General features: G+C 51.8%; 1 protein-coding gene across 3 annotated transcripts in view; it reads right to left on the bottom strand.

Moving 5' to 3' along the window:
• LOC133134989 (glutamate receptor-interacting protein 1-like) overlaps positions 1-18,441 on the bottom strand; it is a 282,057-nt gene that overhangs the window by 130,173 nt on the left and 133,443 nt on the right. Inside the window, exon 1 of one of the 3 annotated variants that reach the window (XM_061251695.1) lies at positions 5,675-5,807. The exons of 1 other annotated variant lie outside the window; for it this stretch is intronic. In XM_061251695.1, the coding sequence (XP_061107679.1) occupies positions 5,675-5,807 (133 nt within the window). Of the gene's footprint in view, positions 1-5,674; positions 5,808-18,441 lie in introns of those variants that run through there. One more of the 3 variants, XM_061251698.1, reaches the window with a different exon arrangement.

Below are 18,441 nucleotides of genomic sequence, written 5' to 3'. Positions count from 1 at the left end.
CAGTGCTGACGTAGAGCCCTGTCTCCACCAAACAGCCCGAGACCAGACGCTTTCATGCCGTCTTTAGAAGAACGTTTTGTCGGTGTGAGCTGTCCCGCTTTAGATCGTCGGCTCTCTGCGGCCGGCCTTTCGAGAAAAGCGAGCGCGTCGAGTCTTAAGCCCGGAGTTTTAGAACAATTAGTGATTCAACGTTACGGTTAACTTACGGTTCGTCAGTTGTTCATTCGTTTACTTGCCGCTTTGGTGTGGACTGCCTAGTCCATACACGCGGACGTTTTGAGATTTCTCTGGTCTGATCTGGTCTTGTCCCGGCTGTTTGGGGGGAGACTGAGCTTCACAGTCACTATTGGAGTTCTAGAACACTGATTTAGAATGTAGGAAAAACAACATTCCAAAATAATGGTTAAGCCCGCCCCTTCTCCGAGTGGGAGGAGCCAAATGCCTCTCTCACGCCACTGAGAATTCCCCAGCATAATTATCTAAAGTTTGAAACTAGAGCACTATGCCTAGATCCATGCCTTTGTGCACTGAGCAACTCAGCTTTTTTTAAAAGAAAGATTTTACCCACAAAATAAGTACCCCCCTTCATGGGAATGTGGACCATTTTAAAACCCTAAATGTACACATGTAATACATTTACAGTCCAACAGGCAACGACACTCTTTAGCGTTGATTTAAAAAGCAAACATGCTGCAACCAAGCAGAAGGAAATGCGCCCCAATAACAGCAGCTATGCGGCTCCACTTGCAGTTATGCTGGTGCGCTGTACATGGTGTTTTGGCTTGGGAGCTGTGCCGTTCCTGTGATTAAGGGAGAGCCACCAGGAGGACGTCCCACTAGGCATTAGAGCACTGCGGGGCACCTCTCCTCTCGGAGACGGAACGCTTTCTCTCCGGACTCTTCAACATTCGCATGGAGTCTGCCCCGTGCTGTGGGCAGGGGCCAGGCCCAGTTATCAGCCTGTAATCCCTCTTCAGGTTCCTGGAGGGCCCGGCGTGCCCCACGGCCCACTTTTCGGGCCCCGCAGCTACAGCCACCCGGAGGCTCGCAGCCAGGCACGGCGATGGTTTGAAACAGAACTGCCAGCCACACAGAAGTGCAGGCCTGTTGGGGCAGGAGTGGTTGCACTTGGCGTTCAGTCGCTTAGCATCCATAGTAGAGCCTTTTACGCTCGTTTTCACGTCCATCCATCCATCCATCCATCCATTGGAACCAGACCTGGGCCAAGTGTGTCACGGTTTTGGATTATTGAATTATTTTCTGTGCTTGTTGGATCTTGCCTGGCGTGACTGGGCCGAGAAAGAAAGCGGGGGTTTGCACTTTTTCGAGAGTATTTCATAGGTTCCAGTACACCGGACAAGTTCAGTAGCGTAGAAAAATATTTTAATCCCAGGCCTGATTGGAACAATTTCCGAGAAGCCCTTGCTGTTTACAGTCCCGCATGTCTAGCCCCTTCCCTCTCTTTTTGCATTTCAGTCACAAAATGGAGATGTATGGAAGCTCCTTGGTACCAAAAGTATGTGATGGACTCAAAGCATTCACATTTTGCATACATACAACAGAATTCTATTCCCATTCTCAATCTCCTTCCAGGAATCGCTGTTGAGTGGTCATTTAATTGAGCTGCTATTCCATTCCTCGGTTTTTAGAGTGCCACTGACTCACAGATATATAATACACCACTTTGGTTCTGCTAAAAACAAAGACAAACGTCCTTCATTTTGACTTAAATGTTAACAGTTTGGTTACTGTGTACGGGAACTAAGTTAATGTGTACGGGAATTAAGTATAGTGATAAAACATTTCTGTTTAAATTTACAGATACATATTGGCTGATATTTTTCTTGACATTTTCCAGAGGACAGTGCTGCATTTTATTTTATTAAATGACCTAAATTCTGTCAATTTTATTCATATTTTAGGTTATATATACCCGTTCCAGGCTTTTGTTCCCTTTCAGAATTGAGAGATTGCAGTGGAGCTTTGAGTTTATTAGAATCCAAGTAATTTGCCTACAAAATATTGAACACATAAAATACGTCTGCAAAGTATTCCTGGAACACTTTGGATTATTTAAATGTCAACGCCAATGAAATGTAGCAGATGGAACCATGGAATTGATGAAATTGGTGAAATTGGTGAAATTGGTGAAATTGTGACTGTGCCGTCTCCAGAAGATAAGCAGGCACTGCATGGTCCTGTTCGTACGGAAAGGGACTTCCCAGCCCCCACAGCAGCCAGGCAGTAATCCCCACGTTCACACAGGAGAAGAACCATGCCATTGCCATTAGAACGCCAGAGCCACAGGGGCTGAATTATTAATACATATTAAATATTAATATTTATTTTATTTTATCAGGATGAGACACCACTTTTCACAGGGCTCCTTGTCTTCGCCTCAGGCCTTCTGATTGGCCGCGGCCAAGTCACCGCACTCCCCTTCAAGCCTTCTGATTGGCTGCAGCCACCTCACACAGGAACGTCCAGCTACTCAAAAGCAGTGAACAGGGATTCATACAGTCTAGCAGGACATTCCCATATCACAGTCCAATGTTTCCATACAGTCTAGCAGGACATTCCCATATCACAGTCCAATGTTTCCATACAGTCTAGCAGGACATTCCCATATCACAGCCCAACGCTGCCATGCAGTCTAGCAGGACATTCCCATATCACAGTCCAATGTTTCCATACAGTCTAGCAGGACATTCCCATATCACAGCCCAATGTTTCCATACAGTCTAGCAGGACATTCCCATATCACAGTCCAATGTTTCCATACAGTCTAGCAGGACATTCCCATATCACAGCCCAATGTTTCCATACAGTCTAGCAGGACATTCCCATATCACAGTCCAATGTTTCCATACAGTCTAGCAGGACATTCCCATATCACAGTCCAATGTTTCCATACAGTCTAGCAGGACATTCCCATATCACAGCCCAATGTTTCCATACAGTCTAGCAGGACATTCCCGTCTCACAGCACAACGCTGCCACGCAGTCTAGCAGGACATTCCCGTCTCACAGCACAACGCTGCCACGCAGTCTAGCAGGACATTCCCGTCTCACAGCACAACGCTGCCACGCAGTCTAGCAGGACATTCCCGTCTCACAGCCCAACGCTGCCATACAGTATAGCAGGACATTCCCGTCTCACAGCACAACGCTCCCGGTGAACAGAACGCACCGCCAGGGCTGAAATGCGCACGCGGACGTCACACAGTGGAGCTCCGCGACTCAAACCAGCTCAGTCCCGGCCCGTGAATAATCCAGCGCCCACGCAGGCAGGGTGAGCACACTGTCCACCGTGTTCCCGTGACATCTTCAGGGCTTCACGCAGCGGGGAGACAATCTCAACAAGCTAATTACCCAGAGGCCCACTCTCCGTCTCTGCGGAAGAGGAGGGAGACAGGCACGTCGCTTTGCTAAAAAAATAAAATAAATAAAATGCCACAAAATAAAAAAAAGACACCTTCATATTTTCCCGTGGACTCTCAGAAACGGAGAAGCGTAATTATGCAGTGAAATCTGGCTGCTCTAGCGGTTAGTTATAGGGCCAGAGCAAACGCTACAATGCAGAGTCTGAGAAAACACAATTACGGTTGTTTAAATACAGAAATGTCCAACGCCCTGTGTGTGTCCTCATAACCAGCGATTGGCTCAATGTGTATGTAGTCATGCAGAAACTCCAGGGGGACCACACGCACGGCTCTTCTCCTGGTGAACTGAAGCACTTATCTGCAAACGTATGTTGGAGTGGAAAGTGGCAGTCAGGTAAGAGCATTCCTACACTGTTGGTGCAACAGCCGACCGCCATGCCGGCTTCAAATGTTACACACTGATTTGTCAGCCATCACATTCGCAAGACACCTGCGAGAGACTGCTGACCGCTCCAGGGTGTGTTCATGGCCTGTAGCCCAATGCATGCTGGGATAGGCTCGAGCACCCCCCCTGCCCCCATGACCCTGACCAGGAACAAGCAGGTTAATAATGGATAATGGACGGATGAATATTTGCGGACAGAGAGGCGGACAGAGAGACGGACAAAATAGCCACTGCTCATCCCACCACCGATGGGAGTACGAAGATCCATGACATCACAATGGCACACGGAACCCGCGACGGCACACGGAGTGCCCGGAATGATGTCACTTCCTGAAACGAGAGCGGTGTAAAGAATGCAGGGAGCTGCAGAGACCTGCGGCGCATTCAGAGCCTGAGACCCAGCACAGCCTCGCAGCGGAGCGGGATGCTGAGGAGGCCCTTTGTCTTCGCGGGAGTGCCGCGTTCACACATAAAGTGGCGTCAGACACTGGGCCACCGCGCGCCAATTAAAGACTCCCCCGTCCGCTCAGCACTTTGATATTTCAGCACACAGCAGTGTTCAGAGTTTCAGCCCCCAGGACTGCAGCTCGACTCGGCCAGGACAGCCACGTGCAGGGGAGACAATAGCTCTCTCTCTCTCTCTCTCTCCCCCCCTCTCTCCCCCTCTCTTTCCCTCTCTCTCCCTCTCTCTCTCCCTCCCCCTCTCCCTCTCCCTCTCTCTCTCTCCCTCTCTCTCTCCCTCTCCCCCTCTCTCTCTCTCCCTCTCCCCCTCTCTCTCTCTCTCTCTCTCTCTCTCTCTCTCTCTCTCCCTCCCCCTCTCTCTCTCCCCCTCTCTCTCTCTCTCTCTCCCTCCCCCTCTCTCTCTCTCCCTCTCTCTCTCCCTCTCTCTCTCGAGCCCTGAGTCTGAGGCAGGGAGGAGAGGTTAGGAGGGGGAGGAGAAGAGCTCGCCACGGTTGGTGCCCAGATGAATTATTGATGGCGGAAAAGTCAGGCTCGCTCTCACCTGCCGTGGTGGAGGCGCGGCCGCTTTAGACGGAGGCGCGGCGGGATCTGGGGGTCAGGCAGCCATCGGCCGAAAACGGGCCAGTAGGACAAGCCCCCCGAGCCGGATTCGGGCCGGTTCCCACGAGGGCCCCAGACACGCCTTCACGGCGTGAGGTCACGGGTGTGTGATCAGAGCGTTCTCAACTGAACATTCTGAGCGCTGATGTCACAATAGCTACCTCTGAGTTCCAGAACACTGAGTTAGAATTCAGTAAATGAAAGGTTCTAAAAACGGCGGCTCCCGTTCCGCGGGCCGCAGACACAGACACAGGGGCTCCAGTCTCCGCGCGGACGCCGTGCGGGAGACTCGCGCTGAGCTCGCTCTGCCGCGGAAAGTGCCGGACACTCGACACCTGTGGGGGCGGGGACGCACACCCCCACCCCCTCCCCCGGCGTATCTCCGCGAACCTGAGCGAGGCTCTGTCAGGTGGAGAGAGGAGCCCTTTGACGTCCCTCTCCAACGCATCCTGCGTCTGCGAGCGTCTCCCCGCCTGTAGTAACCAGGCAACCGCAAACACGGCGCGTGGAACAAGCAACGCACGGACGCGGAGGTACACATCCATCACGCGGGCTCCCAGCGCCCCCCGCCCGCCCCCGTCCCCCCCGTTTCCCCCCCCGTCCCTCCGTGTGGTTTCCTGCAGCTCAGCTCCCTCTCACCCCCCCCAGCTCCGCACCACTCAGCCACGCGACAACAAAAGGCTCAGCAGGCACGCAACCCACCCCCTTCCCTCCAGGGTACGGTACCCCTCTCCTCTCCTCCTCTCCTCTCCTCCCCCGCTCCCCGCTCCCCGCGGGTACTCACGGTGCAGGTTGTCAGAGGTGTAGTAGTACACGTCCTCGTAGCCCTCGTGGTAATCCTCCTCTGGGCGGTACTTCTTGCCCTTGCGTCTGCGAGACCACCTCATCTGCCTGACGAAGCCCAGGAACCGCTCCATACTGGGCTGGACCGCGTGTGTGTGTGTGTGTGTGTGTGTGTGTGTGTGAGTGTGTGTGAGTGTGTGTGTGTGTGTGAGAGAGAGTGTGTGTGTGAGTGTGTGTGTGTGTGTGTGAGTGTGTGTGAGTGTGTGTGTGTGTGTGTGTGTGTGTGAGTGTGTGTGTGTGTGTTGTCTCAGGCTGTATCAGGGACAGAGACGGTGGATGGACGTGTCGGATGTCAGTCCGGCGTCGGGCCCCCCCCTCCTCCCCGGCCCCCCCACACGGAGCGAAGCCTCCTCCCGCTCCCGCTCCTCCCGCTCCCGCTCCTCCCGCTCCTCACCCCGCCGCGGTCCGCTCGTGTGTCCTCACTTAAACGCGCTCATTGCAGCGGTTTGGCACGATGGGGCTTCTCCAGCAGAACGGACGCTAAACGCGCAGCATAACGGCAAGCGGATGAGGTGGCTTCTCCAGCAGAACGGACGCTAAACGCGGAGCATAAAGAGATGGTGGTTCTCTCACAGTCGAGAGGGAGAGACGAGAGACAGAGAGACCAAAGTTCAAAGGAAGCTGGCAGCCAGAATCCGTGAGCTTGGGTTTTTACTACGAGAGCCGTGTGTGTGTGTGTGTGTGTGTTGATCTTTCTCCACCCCTCCCTCTCTCTCTCTCTCTTTCTCTCCCTTTCTCTCGCTCTCTCTCTCTCCCTCTGACTCGCACTCCCTCCCTCCTTTACACAGTCATTCCATTTCAGTGGGGAAGGGAGGGGAGGAGGAGGAGAAGGGGAGAGAGAGAGAGAGGGAAAAGACGGGAGACGGAGAGAGAGAGAGAGAGGGGGGCGGAGAAAAATCGCAGAATTGCAAAGGGCTGCTGGGTAATTGGATTTGCGGAGGGCAGTGTGGTGCTGTGTGAAGGAGCGTCTCACAGGTGAAACGCGCCAGCAGGCTGGACTCCCCCTCTCCTCTGCTGCCTGAGCGCAGAGATGGTCTGATCTGCTATTAACGGCAAGAGGCAGGAAATGTGTGTGTTAGCTCAAGCGTCTGACGCCGTAGCCTTTGAACTGCAATCATCCGCTCCACTGAAGGTCAATCAAGACCCCCCCCACGTCTGTCCGCACGCACCCCGAAAAACGGCAAGCCCCCCCACGTCCGTCCACACGCACCCCCGCCTCGAAAAACCACAAGGAGGAACAATAAACAAACAGCAAGCATCACCGTCTGATCATCTGTCCCGCCTCATTAGGAGAGCTGCCAGTTATCAGAAACAGACAGCAGAAATAACACACACAAAAGAGCGCACACACACACACACACACACAAACACACACACACGCACACACACACACCTGCAGATGTACCCGATTCGATCAGACTATGAGCTCCATTCCCCGCCTCCCTCAGGATATATTTGAGTTCTGCACAGAAAGGCGCTGCCAATGGGCGCAAGCTACGGCTAATTGCGGGAGAAAGCAGGAACGCTTGGGAAACACATTCTCTAAACGCAGGGGTCAAAGCACCTGCGTTCTCTTCTTCTTCTGTGGTACTCCTTCACCGGGACACCAGCCTCCCCACCACTGGCTGAATAAACACAGCCCTGCTTTGTTTCTTTGTTTGCCCCACACGCACGTGCGGCTGTGAGTGGTGGAGGTAGCGCGCGGGGGGGGTTAATCCGGCCGGCTCCAATTACACAGCCTGCCCAGCGACTCAGACGCGATTGAGATACAGGATGAGAAAGGGAGGGAATCAGCTGACCAGAGGAGCTGCTCTTCATCTAAAAGCCCACAGACTGCCCCCGGTCTCACAGACAGACAGGTCCCAGTCTCACAGACAGACAGACAGACAGACAGACAGACAGACAGACAGACAGACAGACTGCCCCCGGTCCCACAGACAGACAGACTGCTTCCGGTCCCACAGACAGACAGACTGCTCCCGGTCTCACAGACAGACAGACAGACTGCTCCTGGTCTCACAGACAGACAGACTGCTCCTGGTCTCACAGACAGACAGACTGGTCTCCTTGTGAGGGATAGATCTTTCCAGCGGGGCGTTTCAGGAGCTGGATGGGAGCGGGGCAAACGAGACGCGCCAGGGCTGACAAACCGGCCCATCTCCATGGAGATGCACCTCTGCTTAGACAGCACCGCAAATCCCAACAAAAGCTCGAGATCGCAGTCATGCTGCGCATTAAAAAAGGGAGATTCAACTGCATAATTAGCTCCTGTTGTGAATTCATTTCTGTTAGAAAAGCTCAAATTCAAAGGCGAGCTTTGATTTCAGAGAGACAAAATCATCACTCAGGAGAGCGCTAAACACAGTGGAGATGTGTACAGACCAGTCAGCTCAGACATCGCCTACATGTCCACTCCTTGTTTTCTCCTGACCACTGTCCAATCAGACGACCGTGCAATCACCTGTATCCCCAAACACCTGCGGTGTAGTGGTGGTCGATATGGAACAAAAACCTATAACCAGCAAAGACCAAATTGAAATCAAAAATTAAAAAAACTAAAGCAAAATTTACTGCAGAGCAAGAATGGACAAAACAGACGTAGGACAGCATATGAGGTTTTGATCATTCAAATTCAGCCAGAAGTTATTTTATCATAGCTACAATATTATAAAAGTATACCAGTATACTTGTATATAAATCAGGGTAGTATCAGATATAATATATAACCCTGCCTTCCTACGGTCTTCCTTTGCAAAGCAAGTTGTGAAAGAAATCATTATTTTAGTTTTAGTTCTGCTTGCCGTGTATTTTTTTCCATGTATTTAATTGTAGACTACATTAAATTTGTACCTCAACTCTTTGAAGAGTATGGCCTCTGGAAGGTTTCAGAATTCCAAGTCAGAGTTCTCAAACTCCATTGCCCTCAATTTCAAGTTACATCGGCAGTAGAATGTTCAGTTAAGACAATTTGTGAGATCACAAATACGTGATTAACATTCCAAACTGAACATTCTAGGCCACAGTCACTCCTGGTGATTGAAAGCAGAGGAGTTCTAGAACACTGACAAAAAAAACCCCCAAAAAAACAAAAAAGAACCCTACAGCAAGGAGGTCCTGGGTTCGAATCTCCGTCGGCCGGGGCCTCTCTGTGCGGAGTTTGCATGTTCTCCCTGTGTTTGCGTGGGTTTCCTCCGGGTACTCCGGTTTCCTCCCACAGTCCAAAGACATGCAGGTTAGGCTGATTGGAGAGTCTAAATTGCCCATAGGTATGAGTGTGTGAGTGAATGGTGTGTGTGCCCTGCGATGGACTGGCGACCTGTCCAGGGTGTATTCCTGCCTTTCGCCCAATGTATGCTGGGATAGGCTCCAGCCCCCTGCGACCCTGTTCAGGATAAGCGGGTTCAGATAATGGATGGATGGATGGATACTCTTCAAAGGGCTAATGATGTACGCAGCTGTGCTGGGCTCCAAACCCCCGGCCCTCGCGCTGAGCAGTGATCTGGCACGCTCCTGGTCTGGAGTTGGATCATATTGCCTGTCTGCCTGCCTGTCTGCCGTGGGGCTCGTGCTTGTGAGAGGCTTGCTAAGTGCCGTCTGGACCTCTGGCAGTGCCACAGCGTGCAGCATGTCTGGTGGGATCTTCACGGATGAGGGAACCCACCGAGGGCCTAAGTTCCTGATAACTGTCCGCCTGCAGACCTGCTGCTGGTGCGGGCTATGAGGGGCCAGCAGAGCCCGCTGTGTCAGGTGTGCTGATACCAGCAAAGTGAAAAACACTACAAAGACCAGGGGCATGTTCAAAGGACACGTGCTGCAGGGGCTGATGGGAGGTGGAGTCCGCATGTCAGGCGCATCAATCAAAAGTGTTCATTCTGCACTTTGGTTTCGGGAAATTCAAAGAAATAAATAAAATACCGTGAACTAAACCAGAGATCGTCAGCTCGCGGTCCGCGAGGGCCAAGAACGGCTGGTTTCCACCCTCCCTTTACCTGGGAGTCAGGTGTGAAGCCAATCAGTAGCACTAATTATTCAGCAAATTACCAGGGGGGAAAAAGAAAAGAAACCCAGGGCTGGATTCAGATTTGATGATCCCCGAGCTAAACGGTGAAATATTCACCGTTAGGTTTTATCAGCACAGCACTGACATTATCCTCACGTCATGGCTGTCATATGTCATCTGAACCAAACCGTTGTGGGTTATTCTGAAGTGAAAACGGAGACAGCCTTCCCACCGCCACCAGATAGGTGTGAATCCAGAGCCTTTCCCCAGGGAGTGATGCTGCAGCCCACCCACAGGACTCTCCACACAGGACCCTCCACACAGGACCCTCCACACAGGACCCTCCACACAGAACCCTCCACACAGGACCCTCCACACAGAACCCTCCACACAGGACCCTCCACACAGGACCCTCCACACAGGACCCTCCACACAGGACTCTCCACACAGGACCCTCCACACAGGACCCTCCACACAGGACTCTCCACACAGGACTCTCCACACAGGACCCTCCACACAGGACCCTCCACACAGGACCCTCCACACAGGACCCTCCACACAGGACCCTCCACACAGGACCCTCCACACAGGACCCTCCACACAGGACCCTCCACACAGAACCCTCCACACAGGACCCTCCACACAGGACCCTCCACACAGGACCCTCCACACAGGACCCTCCACACAGAACCCTCCACACAGGACCCCCCACACAGGACCCTCCACACAGGACCCTCCACACAGGACCCTCCACACAGGACCCTCCACACAGAACCCTCCACACAGGACCCCCCACACAGGACTCTCCACACAGAACCCTCCACACAGGACCCCCCACACAGGACCCCCCACACAGGACCCTCCACACAGAACCCTCCACACAGGACCCCCCACACAGGACCCTCCACACAGGACTCTCCACACAGGACCCTCCACACAGGACCCTCCACACAGGACTCTCCACACAGGACTCTCCACACAGAACCCTCCACACAGGACCCTCCACACAGAACCCTCCACACAGGACCCTCCACACAGGACCCTCCACACAGGACCCTCCACACAGGACTCTCCACACAGGACTCTCCACACAGGACCCTCCACACAGGACCCTCCACACAGGACTCTCCACACAGAACCCTCCACACAGGACCCTCCACACAGGACCCTCCACACAGGACTCTCCACACAGGACTCTCCACACAGGACCCTCCACACAGGACTCTCCACACAGGACTCTCCACACAGGACCCTCCACACAGGACCCTCCACACAGGACCCTCCACACAGGACTCTCCACACAGGACCCTCCACACAGGACCCTCCACACAGGACCCTCCACACTGGACTCTCCACACAGAACCCTCCACACAGGACAGGACCCTCCACACAGGACCCTCCACACAGGACCCTCCACACAGGACTCTCCACACAGGACCCTCCACACAGGACCCTCCACACAGGACCCTCCACACAGGACCCTCCACACAGGACTCTCCACACAGGACCCTCCACACAGGACCCTCCACACAGGACCCTCCACACAGGACCCTCCACACAGGACCCCCCACACAGGACTCTCCACACAGGACCCTCCACACAGGACCCTCCACACAGGACCCTCCACACAGGACCCTCCACACAGGACTCTCCACACAGGACTCTCCACACAGGACCCTCCACACAGGACCCTCCACACAGGACCCTCCACACAGGACTCTCCACACAGGACCCTCCACACAGGACCCTCCACACAGGACCCTCCACACAGGACTCTCCACACAGGACCCTCCACACAGGACCCTCCACACAGGACCCTCCACACAGGACTCTCCACACAGGACCCTCCACACAGGACCCTCCACACAGGACTCTCCACACAGGACTCTCCACACAGGACTCTCCACACAGGACCCTCCACACAGGACCCTCCACACAGGACCCCCCACACAGGACTCTCCACACAGGACCCTCCACACAGGACCCTCCACACAGGACCCTCCACACAGGACCCTCCACACACAGGACCCTCCACACACAGGACCCTCCACACAGGACCCTCCACATAGGACTCTCCACACAGGACCCTCCACACAGGACCCTCCACACAGGACCCTCCACACAGGACCCTCCACACAGGACTCTCCACACAGGACTCTCCACACAGGACCCTCCACACAGGACCCTCCACACAGGACTCTCCACACTGGACGGATCTGTCCTGACGCACCATGCCGGCCCAACAGTCACTCACAATCACAGGAAAGTACTGTAACTTACAGTAGGGTCGTGTTTGCATTTTTACAGTATTGCTGACGATCCGTAATTGTTCGACGGGGATTATGAGTTGAAACCCCATTATTGTAATTGAGATATCTGCATTTTTGGCAAATATTGAAGATATATGCAGGATAAACGACATTAAATTACGTAGCAAAAATCCACCTCCAGACTTTTTTTTTTCCCCGAAAAGGTTCACAGCACTGCCAACTAATCTGCCTGAGATCCGGTCGGAGAAACACATTACGGAATTAAAGACGAGGCCGCAGACTGCTGAATGAGCATTTACGGTAAACACGTTCTCACTGTAATGCATGCACGTTTGTCACTGCCTATTAACAACACTCACCAGTTAAATGTGCAGAGTTGGTTTAGTCATCCATTTGCCAGGGCTCACAGTAATAATGCAAACGTGCGTCTGAAGGAAATCTCACTGCCTTCTGTTCAACATCCTGTGGGCGATGAGTAAATGTTATCCATACCTGAATACTAGTGAGTTTTATTTATTTATTTGTGTGTTAATTAACTGTAAACAAGGAGCAGTTCACCATGCACACCATCAGCAGTGCCTCTGGATGAACGCTCATCTGTCTTTAGCCCTTTAAGGTCTAAGATCACAGATACCATGTAATCAGAATGTCCTTAACTGGACTTGTCAATACTGATCTGGAACACCGATGAGTTCTAGAACACTGACTTCAAATTTTGAAAAGCATTCCAAAAAAAAAAAAAATCAAGATCCACCCTGCACAGCCCTTATCCTAACCTCATGGATCATGTTTTTTTGTAGAAGCTGGACTATGATCCAGGACCAGTCAAAAGGGACAGAACACATACCCATGGTATGTGGTAGAGGTCAGAGACCTCTGGTGCCATCAGCATATTCTACACACCTGTCCCTTACTTTACAGGCCGTTACTGCAGTCTTCTACGTTCTGGCTATTATTAATGATGTCATAGAAGCCTCTACACGACAATGGTCTTTTCATTTACGGGCCCACTCTCAGCAAATTGTGTCCGTTCTCCATTTGGATGTGGAACACTCAATTAGACAACTTGCCAATGCTTTTGAAAATTAGATTCCTGGTTCCATTTCAGCTTAATGATCAATTATTCTGCCCATTTGCTGGAATACAAAAATGCTGGGGCGCGTCATTTCTTTTCCTGAAAAATGACAGCAGAAGGGAGGAGGCGCACAAACGTGGAGCCGGGGGAAACCCCGGGGTGCGAGACGGACACGGCGGTACATGAGCCTCACACGTTCCCGGAAGGAAACCGTCGCATTTCAAACCCCCGGTTAACTTAACCTCTTCTGCGCCAAATGGGGTCCTGGGACCACTCCCGAGATCGTTTGTCTGGGGGAAACTTGGTAAATTTCTGCATGACCTTCGACCTCTGACCTGCTGGGTGAGCTGCACCCGTCAGCGCTGTCAGTCTGCGAGGCCCTCGTGAGGTGGCCTGGGACCGCCTGTCGGAAACTATTTGCTTCAGCAAGTTGCTTCAGCAAGCTGCCGGACCTCAGCACATTCAGGCCCCGGTCCCACGGTGCCTTGCAGCACCAAACTCTGACAGTGCGAGGGGATACTGCTGCAAACCAAGACAACGGAGCAGCCCAGAAGCCCAGCGAAGTGCATCCTGGATAGGGTTCAGTAAATCATCTGACTGCTTCCATTCAAAGCCCCCTTTCGTGCTGTTCACTGCCAGATATGTGTGTGTGTGTGTGTGTCTGTCTGTGTGTGCGTGTTTGTGTTTGTATATGCCCGTGTGTGTGTATGAGTGTGTGCATGCGTGTGTGTGTGTGTGTGTGTGTGTGTGTGTATGTATGTGTCTGTCGGTCTGTCTGCGTGTGCGTGCGTGTGTGTATGTGTATGTGTGTGTGCGTGTGTGTATATGCCATGCAGAACCGGTTGATTAAAAAAAGGTATGTGTGTGTGTGTGTGTGTGTGTGTGTCTGTCTGTCTGTGTATGCGTGTTTGTGTTTGTGTATGCCCGTGTGTGTGTATGAGTGTGTGTATGTGTGTGTGTGTGTGTGTGTATGTATGTGTCTGTCTGTCTGTGTGTGTGTGTGCGCGTGTGTATGTGTGTGTGCACGTGTGTACACCTGTGTGTGTGCGTGTGTGTATATGCCATGCAGAACTGGTTGATGAAAAAAAGGTGTGTGTGTGTGTGTATGTGTCTGTCGGTCTGTCTGCGTGTGCGTGCGTGTGTGTATGTGTATGTGTGTGTGTGTGTGTGTGTGTATGTGTGTGTGATGCTTCAGTGGGAGAGGACTTCTCCCTGCCATCATGCCAACATCTCCTTATGTCCAACATGTGATTGAAACATCCCAATAATAGTTGTGATATTTACCCTCGCTGGATTCAAGAGAAGCTCCACTTCACAGCATCGGAGAACGATTCCACCCCCTAGCACTGGCTCTTGACAAACTCTCTTTTTCAACCGTAATACTGAATTTGGTGGAAGGATTATGATGGAGCTGATTCCAGACCAGCGCTACTCAACTCCACGTCCTGCGGGCCACAGTGTCTGCAGGCATTTGCTCCTACCGTGCGCTACACCGCCTGATTTGACAAATGAGCTTATTCTCTGAACCGAGCAGGTGAAATAAGTAGTGAGATCAGGTGGTGTAGCACATGGTAGGAGCGAATACCTACAGACACTGCGGCCCACAGGATGATGAGTGGAGTAGCGCAGGACCAGACCACCCTAGACGATGGCAGAAAATACCAGGGTCCTTGTTTGGTTAGAATCACACTCAGACATGAGCACTGAAGTACTGAAGTATTGCCAATCTGCAAAAAGATGTGATCTCCCGACTGGATGCCCTTCTCACTGATTGGCTGGAGTGATTGATTGACCAGGTTCAAGGGTCATACATGAGAAGAACTGACCAATGATGAGTGACCTGAATGAGTTTCAGCAGGGCTTTGCGCCATATGGAAGAATTAGCAAAGCTTTCCAATTTTTGGAAGACAGGGAAACTTGTCAAAGGCTACATCTGGAGTGCTTTAATTAGCCTATACTCTAGGTGGATGATTACCCATTAAATCATCTGGATCCGTGCTGAATTAAATCAGGACGAGCCCAATGTTCAAAAAGGTAAAATTTCAGCACACAGTGCGCGAACAAGATATGAAGGTATGATATGAACCTGCATCCTGCTTACACATAGAAACGTCTGCCGTTGTGGCAGTCATTTATAGCAATCACTTATTTTTATTCACATACACAATGTGGTGTTTGCACACGACATTTTGTTTAAAACAGGTAAAAATTACAACAAAATTACAATTTCCGTAAAGCTTTTTGACTTTCTAAACCCCTGTGAGAAGCACCCTATTGTGTGAGGGTTCATTCTATATGGCGATAAAAAGTGTTGATTTTCCACACTATGAAAAATTACTCTTTTTCGTCCATTAGAGATACCGTGAACTCAAAATGGATCATTTCTGTAACTATTTTTCTAGGGAAGGCACACACATATAAAATGGCCTCCGGTGGGTAAGAGGTGATACAGCAACCCGTGTCTCTGTTCTGCGCGTATAATAATGTCAAATTGATTTCCTTTGTCAAGGGCAGGGGAGTGGGAGAGAGGGCTCTGCTCAAACTGCCCACCTCCCTCCTCTGCTTTCATCTGCTGCTCACGGACCCGTCCTCCTAAAGATGCCTGTAATCCTATCCTCCACAGCCAAAGAGGCTCTCCCACGCAACCAATCACAGCCCGGCCCCGTTCCCAGCCCAGCCCCACCCCGACCCTATTCCCATCACATTCCCACCCCGACCCTATTCCCATCACATTCCCACCCTGACCCTATTCCCATCACATTCCCACCCCGACCCTATTCCCATCACATTCCCACCCTGACCCTATTCCCATCACATTCCCACCCCAACCCTATTCCCATCACATTCCCACCCTGACCCTATTCCCATCACATTCCCACCCTGACCCTATTCCCATCACATTCCCACCCCAACCCTATTCCCATCACATTCCCACCCTGACCCTATTCCCATCACATTCCCACCCCAACCATATTCCCATCACATTCCCACCCTGACCCTATTCCCATCACATTCCCACCCCAACCCTATTCCCATCACATTCCCACCCCGACCCTATTCCCATCACATTCCCACCCCGACCCTATTCCCATCACATTCCCAACCCCATTCCCATCACATTCCCAGCCCCATTCCCATCACATTCCCACCCCGACCCTATTCCCATCACATTCCCACCCTGACCCCATTCCCATCACATTCCCACCCCGACCCTATTCCCATCACATTCCCACCCCAACCCTATTCCCATCACATTCCCACCCTGACCCTATTCCCATCACATTCCCAGCCCCATTCCCATCACATTCCCACCTCGACCCTATTCCCATCACATTCCCAACCCCATTCCCATCACATTCCCAGTCCCATTCCCATCACATTCCCACCCCGACCCCATTCCCATCACATTCCCACCCCGACCCTATTCCCATCACATTCCCACCCCGACCCTATTCCCATCACATTCCCAGCCCCATTCCCAACACATTCCCACCCCGACCCCATTCCCATCACATTCCCAACGCCATTCCCATCACATTCCCACCCCGGCCCAATTCCATCACAATTGAACTAACTGAACTAATCACGGCTGACGTTGGTAAGCACTGTAGACCCAGGCTGCCCCCACACCGGCCCTTTGGGCTGAGATTGGACAGCCCGGCTGAAAGGTCAGCAGGCGGAATAGGTCATCCAGCAGAATAATCAGCAGCAGCGTACCTTCGCTGAGAAACACAGCATGCTCAGTTTTATCAGGGGGTGATCATTCCGGGTAGGTGGCCATTTTAATTAACTCAGGCCATGTGGAGTGAACCAATGAAAAAGATGCAGTGTCGGAGTTTTGCAGCGTTAGTGCCAAGAGGGGGGTTGAGTAATTTGAGCCACCCCTCGCCGATGACCTCACCAGGAGCGCATTGGCCAATTAGACTCGATGCGTTTCGGGTGATGCAATCAAGCCCCCCCCCCCCCCGATCCACAGCAGCGGGACACTTCATAACCCCAATCAACCAATCAATAAAGCTCTGCAGACCTTCCATTTTACAAACATGTTACCAAGGTAACCTTCAGCACCCAGGAAGCGGTGCCAGGGAGTGCGGTGTGGGGCTGAATCAGTCGCTGAACAACGGGGCCACATTAGCGCAACGTTACTTTCATTAAAACGCCAACCGGCCGGATGAAAGGGATCAATCGCATCGGGCTGGGATGGCAGAGGCCGGATCGCAACTCCCTCCTGATCCCGCATTAGCATTTCCACAAAACTGGGAAGAAAACAAGGGCATTATCATGTAGGACACGCAAAACTCTGGATCAATGCAGGATTAGATATAAAAACCTCCTCCCCAGGTGTCATAGCTGGGAATGCGTCCGTGGCTTCAATAGCTTTAACTGCAGCCGAGGAGCAGGGAAGCAGCCACAAGGGCTCTGCAGGAGAATCTCATGCACAGAGCAATTAAACAGGCCTGTGTATCTGTGTGTGTGTGTGTGTGTGTGTGTATCTGCATGTGTGTGTCTGTGTGCGTGTGTGAGTGTGTCTGTGGGCTAGTTTCATTTCACAAACAGTACAATCCAATGACAAAGTAATTGCAAGGAGTTTAAGTAAATACATTATATATTTCATATAATATAATATAATATAATACAGTCAGTTATCCAATAATGCATCAAAGGTCAAACAGCATAATGAAAGGGCACTTGCCTTATTAATGTTTAACAGTACGGGTGTGTGTCACATTTGACATTTTAAAGAAAAATTGAAGCTGAAAATCACATGTCGATGGCAGCTCTGCAGAACGAGGGCGAGGCTTCCCACTGTTACCGCCGGTCTCAAAACACTGCACCAGAAATGTGAGAATTTCTCAAGTCCTCCACATCATTATCATTGCGAATCCGTGGGAAAAGCGGAAAACATCAGGAGATATTGCCCACAGGAAGTGCCGTCAGTCACAGCTCGGGTGAGATTGGCTCAGGCGGTAAGAGCGGTCGTCTGGCAGTTGGAGGGTTGCTGGCTCGAATCCCGCCCTGGGTTTGTCGAAGTGTCCCTGAGCAAGACACCTCCAAACCCCCCAAATGCTCCGGACAAGCTAGTCGGTGCCTTGCATGGCAGCCAATCGCCATTGGTGTGTGAGTGTGTGAGTGTGTGTGTGTGAATGGGTGAATGAGAAGCATCAATTGAGCAGCGCTTTGGATAAAAGCGATACATAAATGCAGACCATTACCATTACAGCTGCTAATGGAAAATGGACGGACGTCAAACAATTGACAGTAACAGTATTAGGTTACCATCCAGGGATCCTACATAAGATATTTTCATTCTGTAGTATTTCATCTATCCATATTTGTGTGCAAAGTGGGGCGTGCAGTGTGAT

Source organism: Conger conger, chromosome 8 (assembly GCF_963514075.1).
Source record: "Conger conger chromosome 8, fConCon1.1, whole genome shotgun sequence".
NCBI lineage: Eukaryota > Metazoa > Chordata > Actinopteri > Anguilliformes > Congridae > Conger > Conger conger.
Note: the sequence above shows the minus strand (reverse complement) of the source record. Positions and strands in the feature narration are given on the sequence as shown.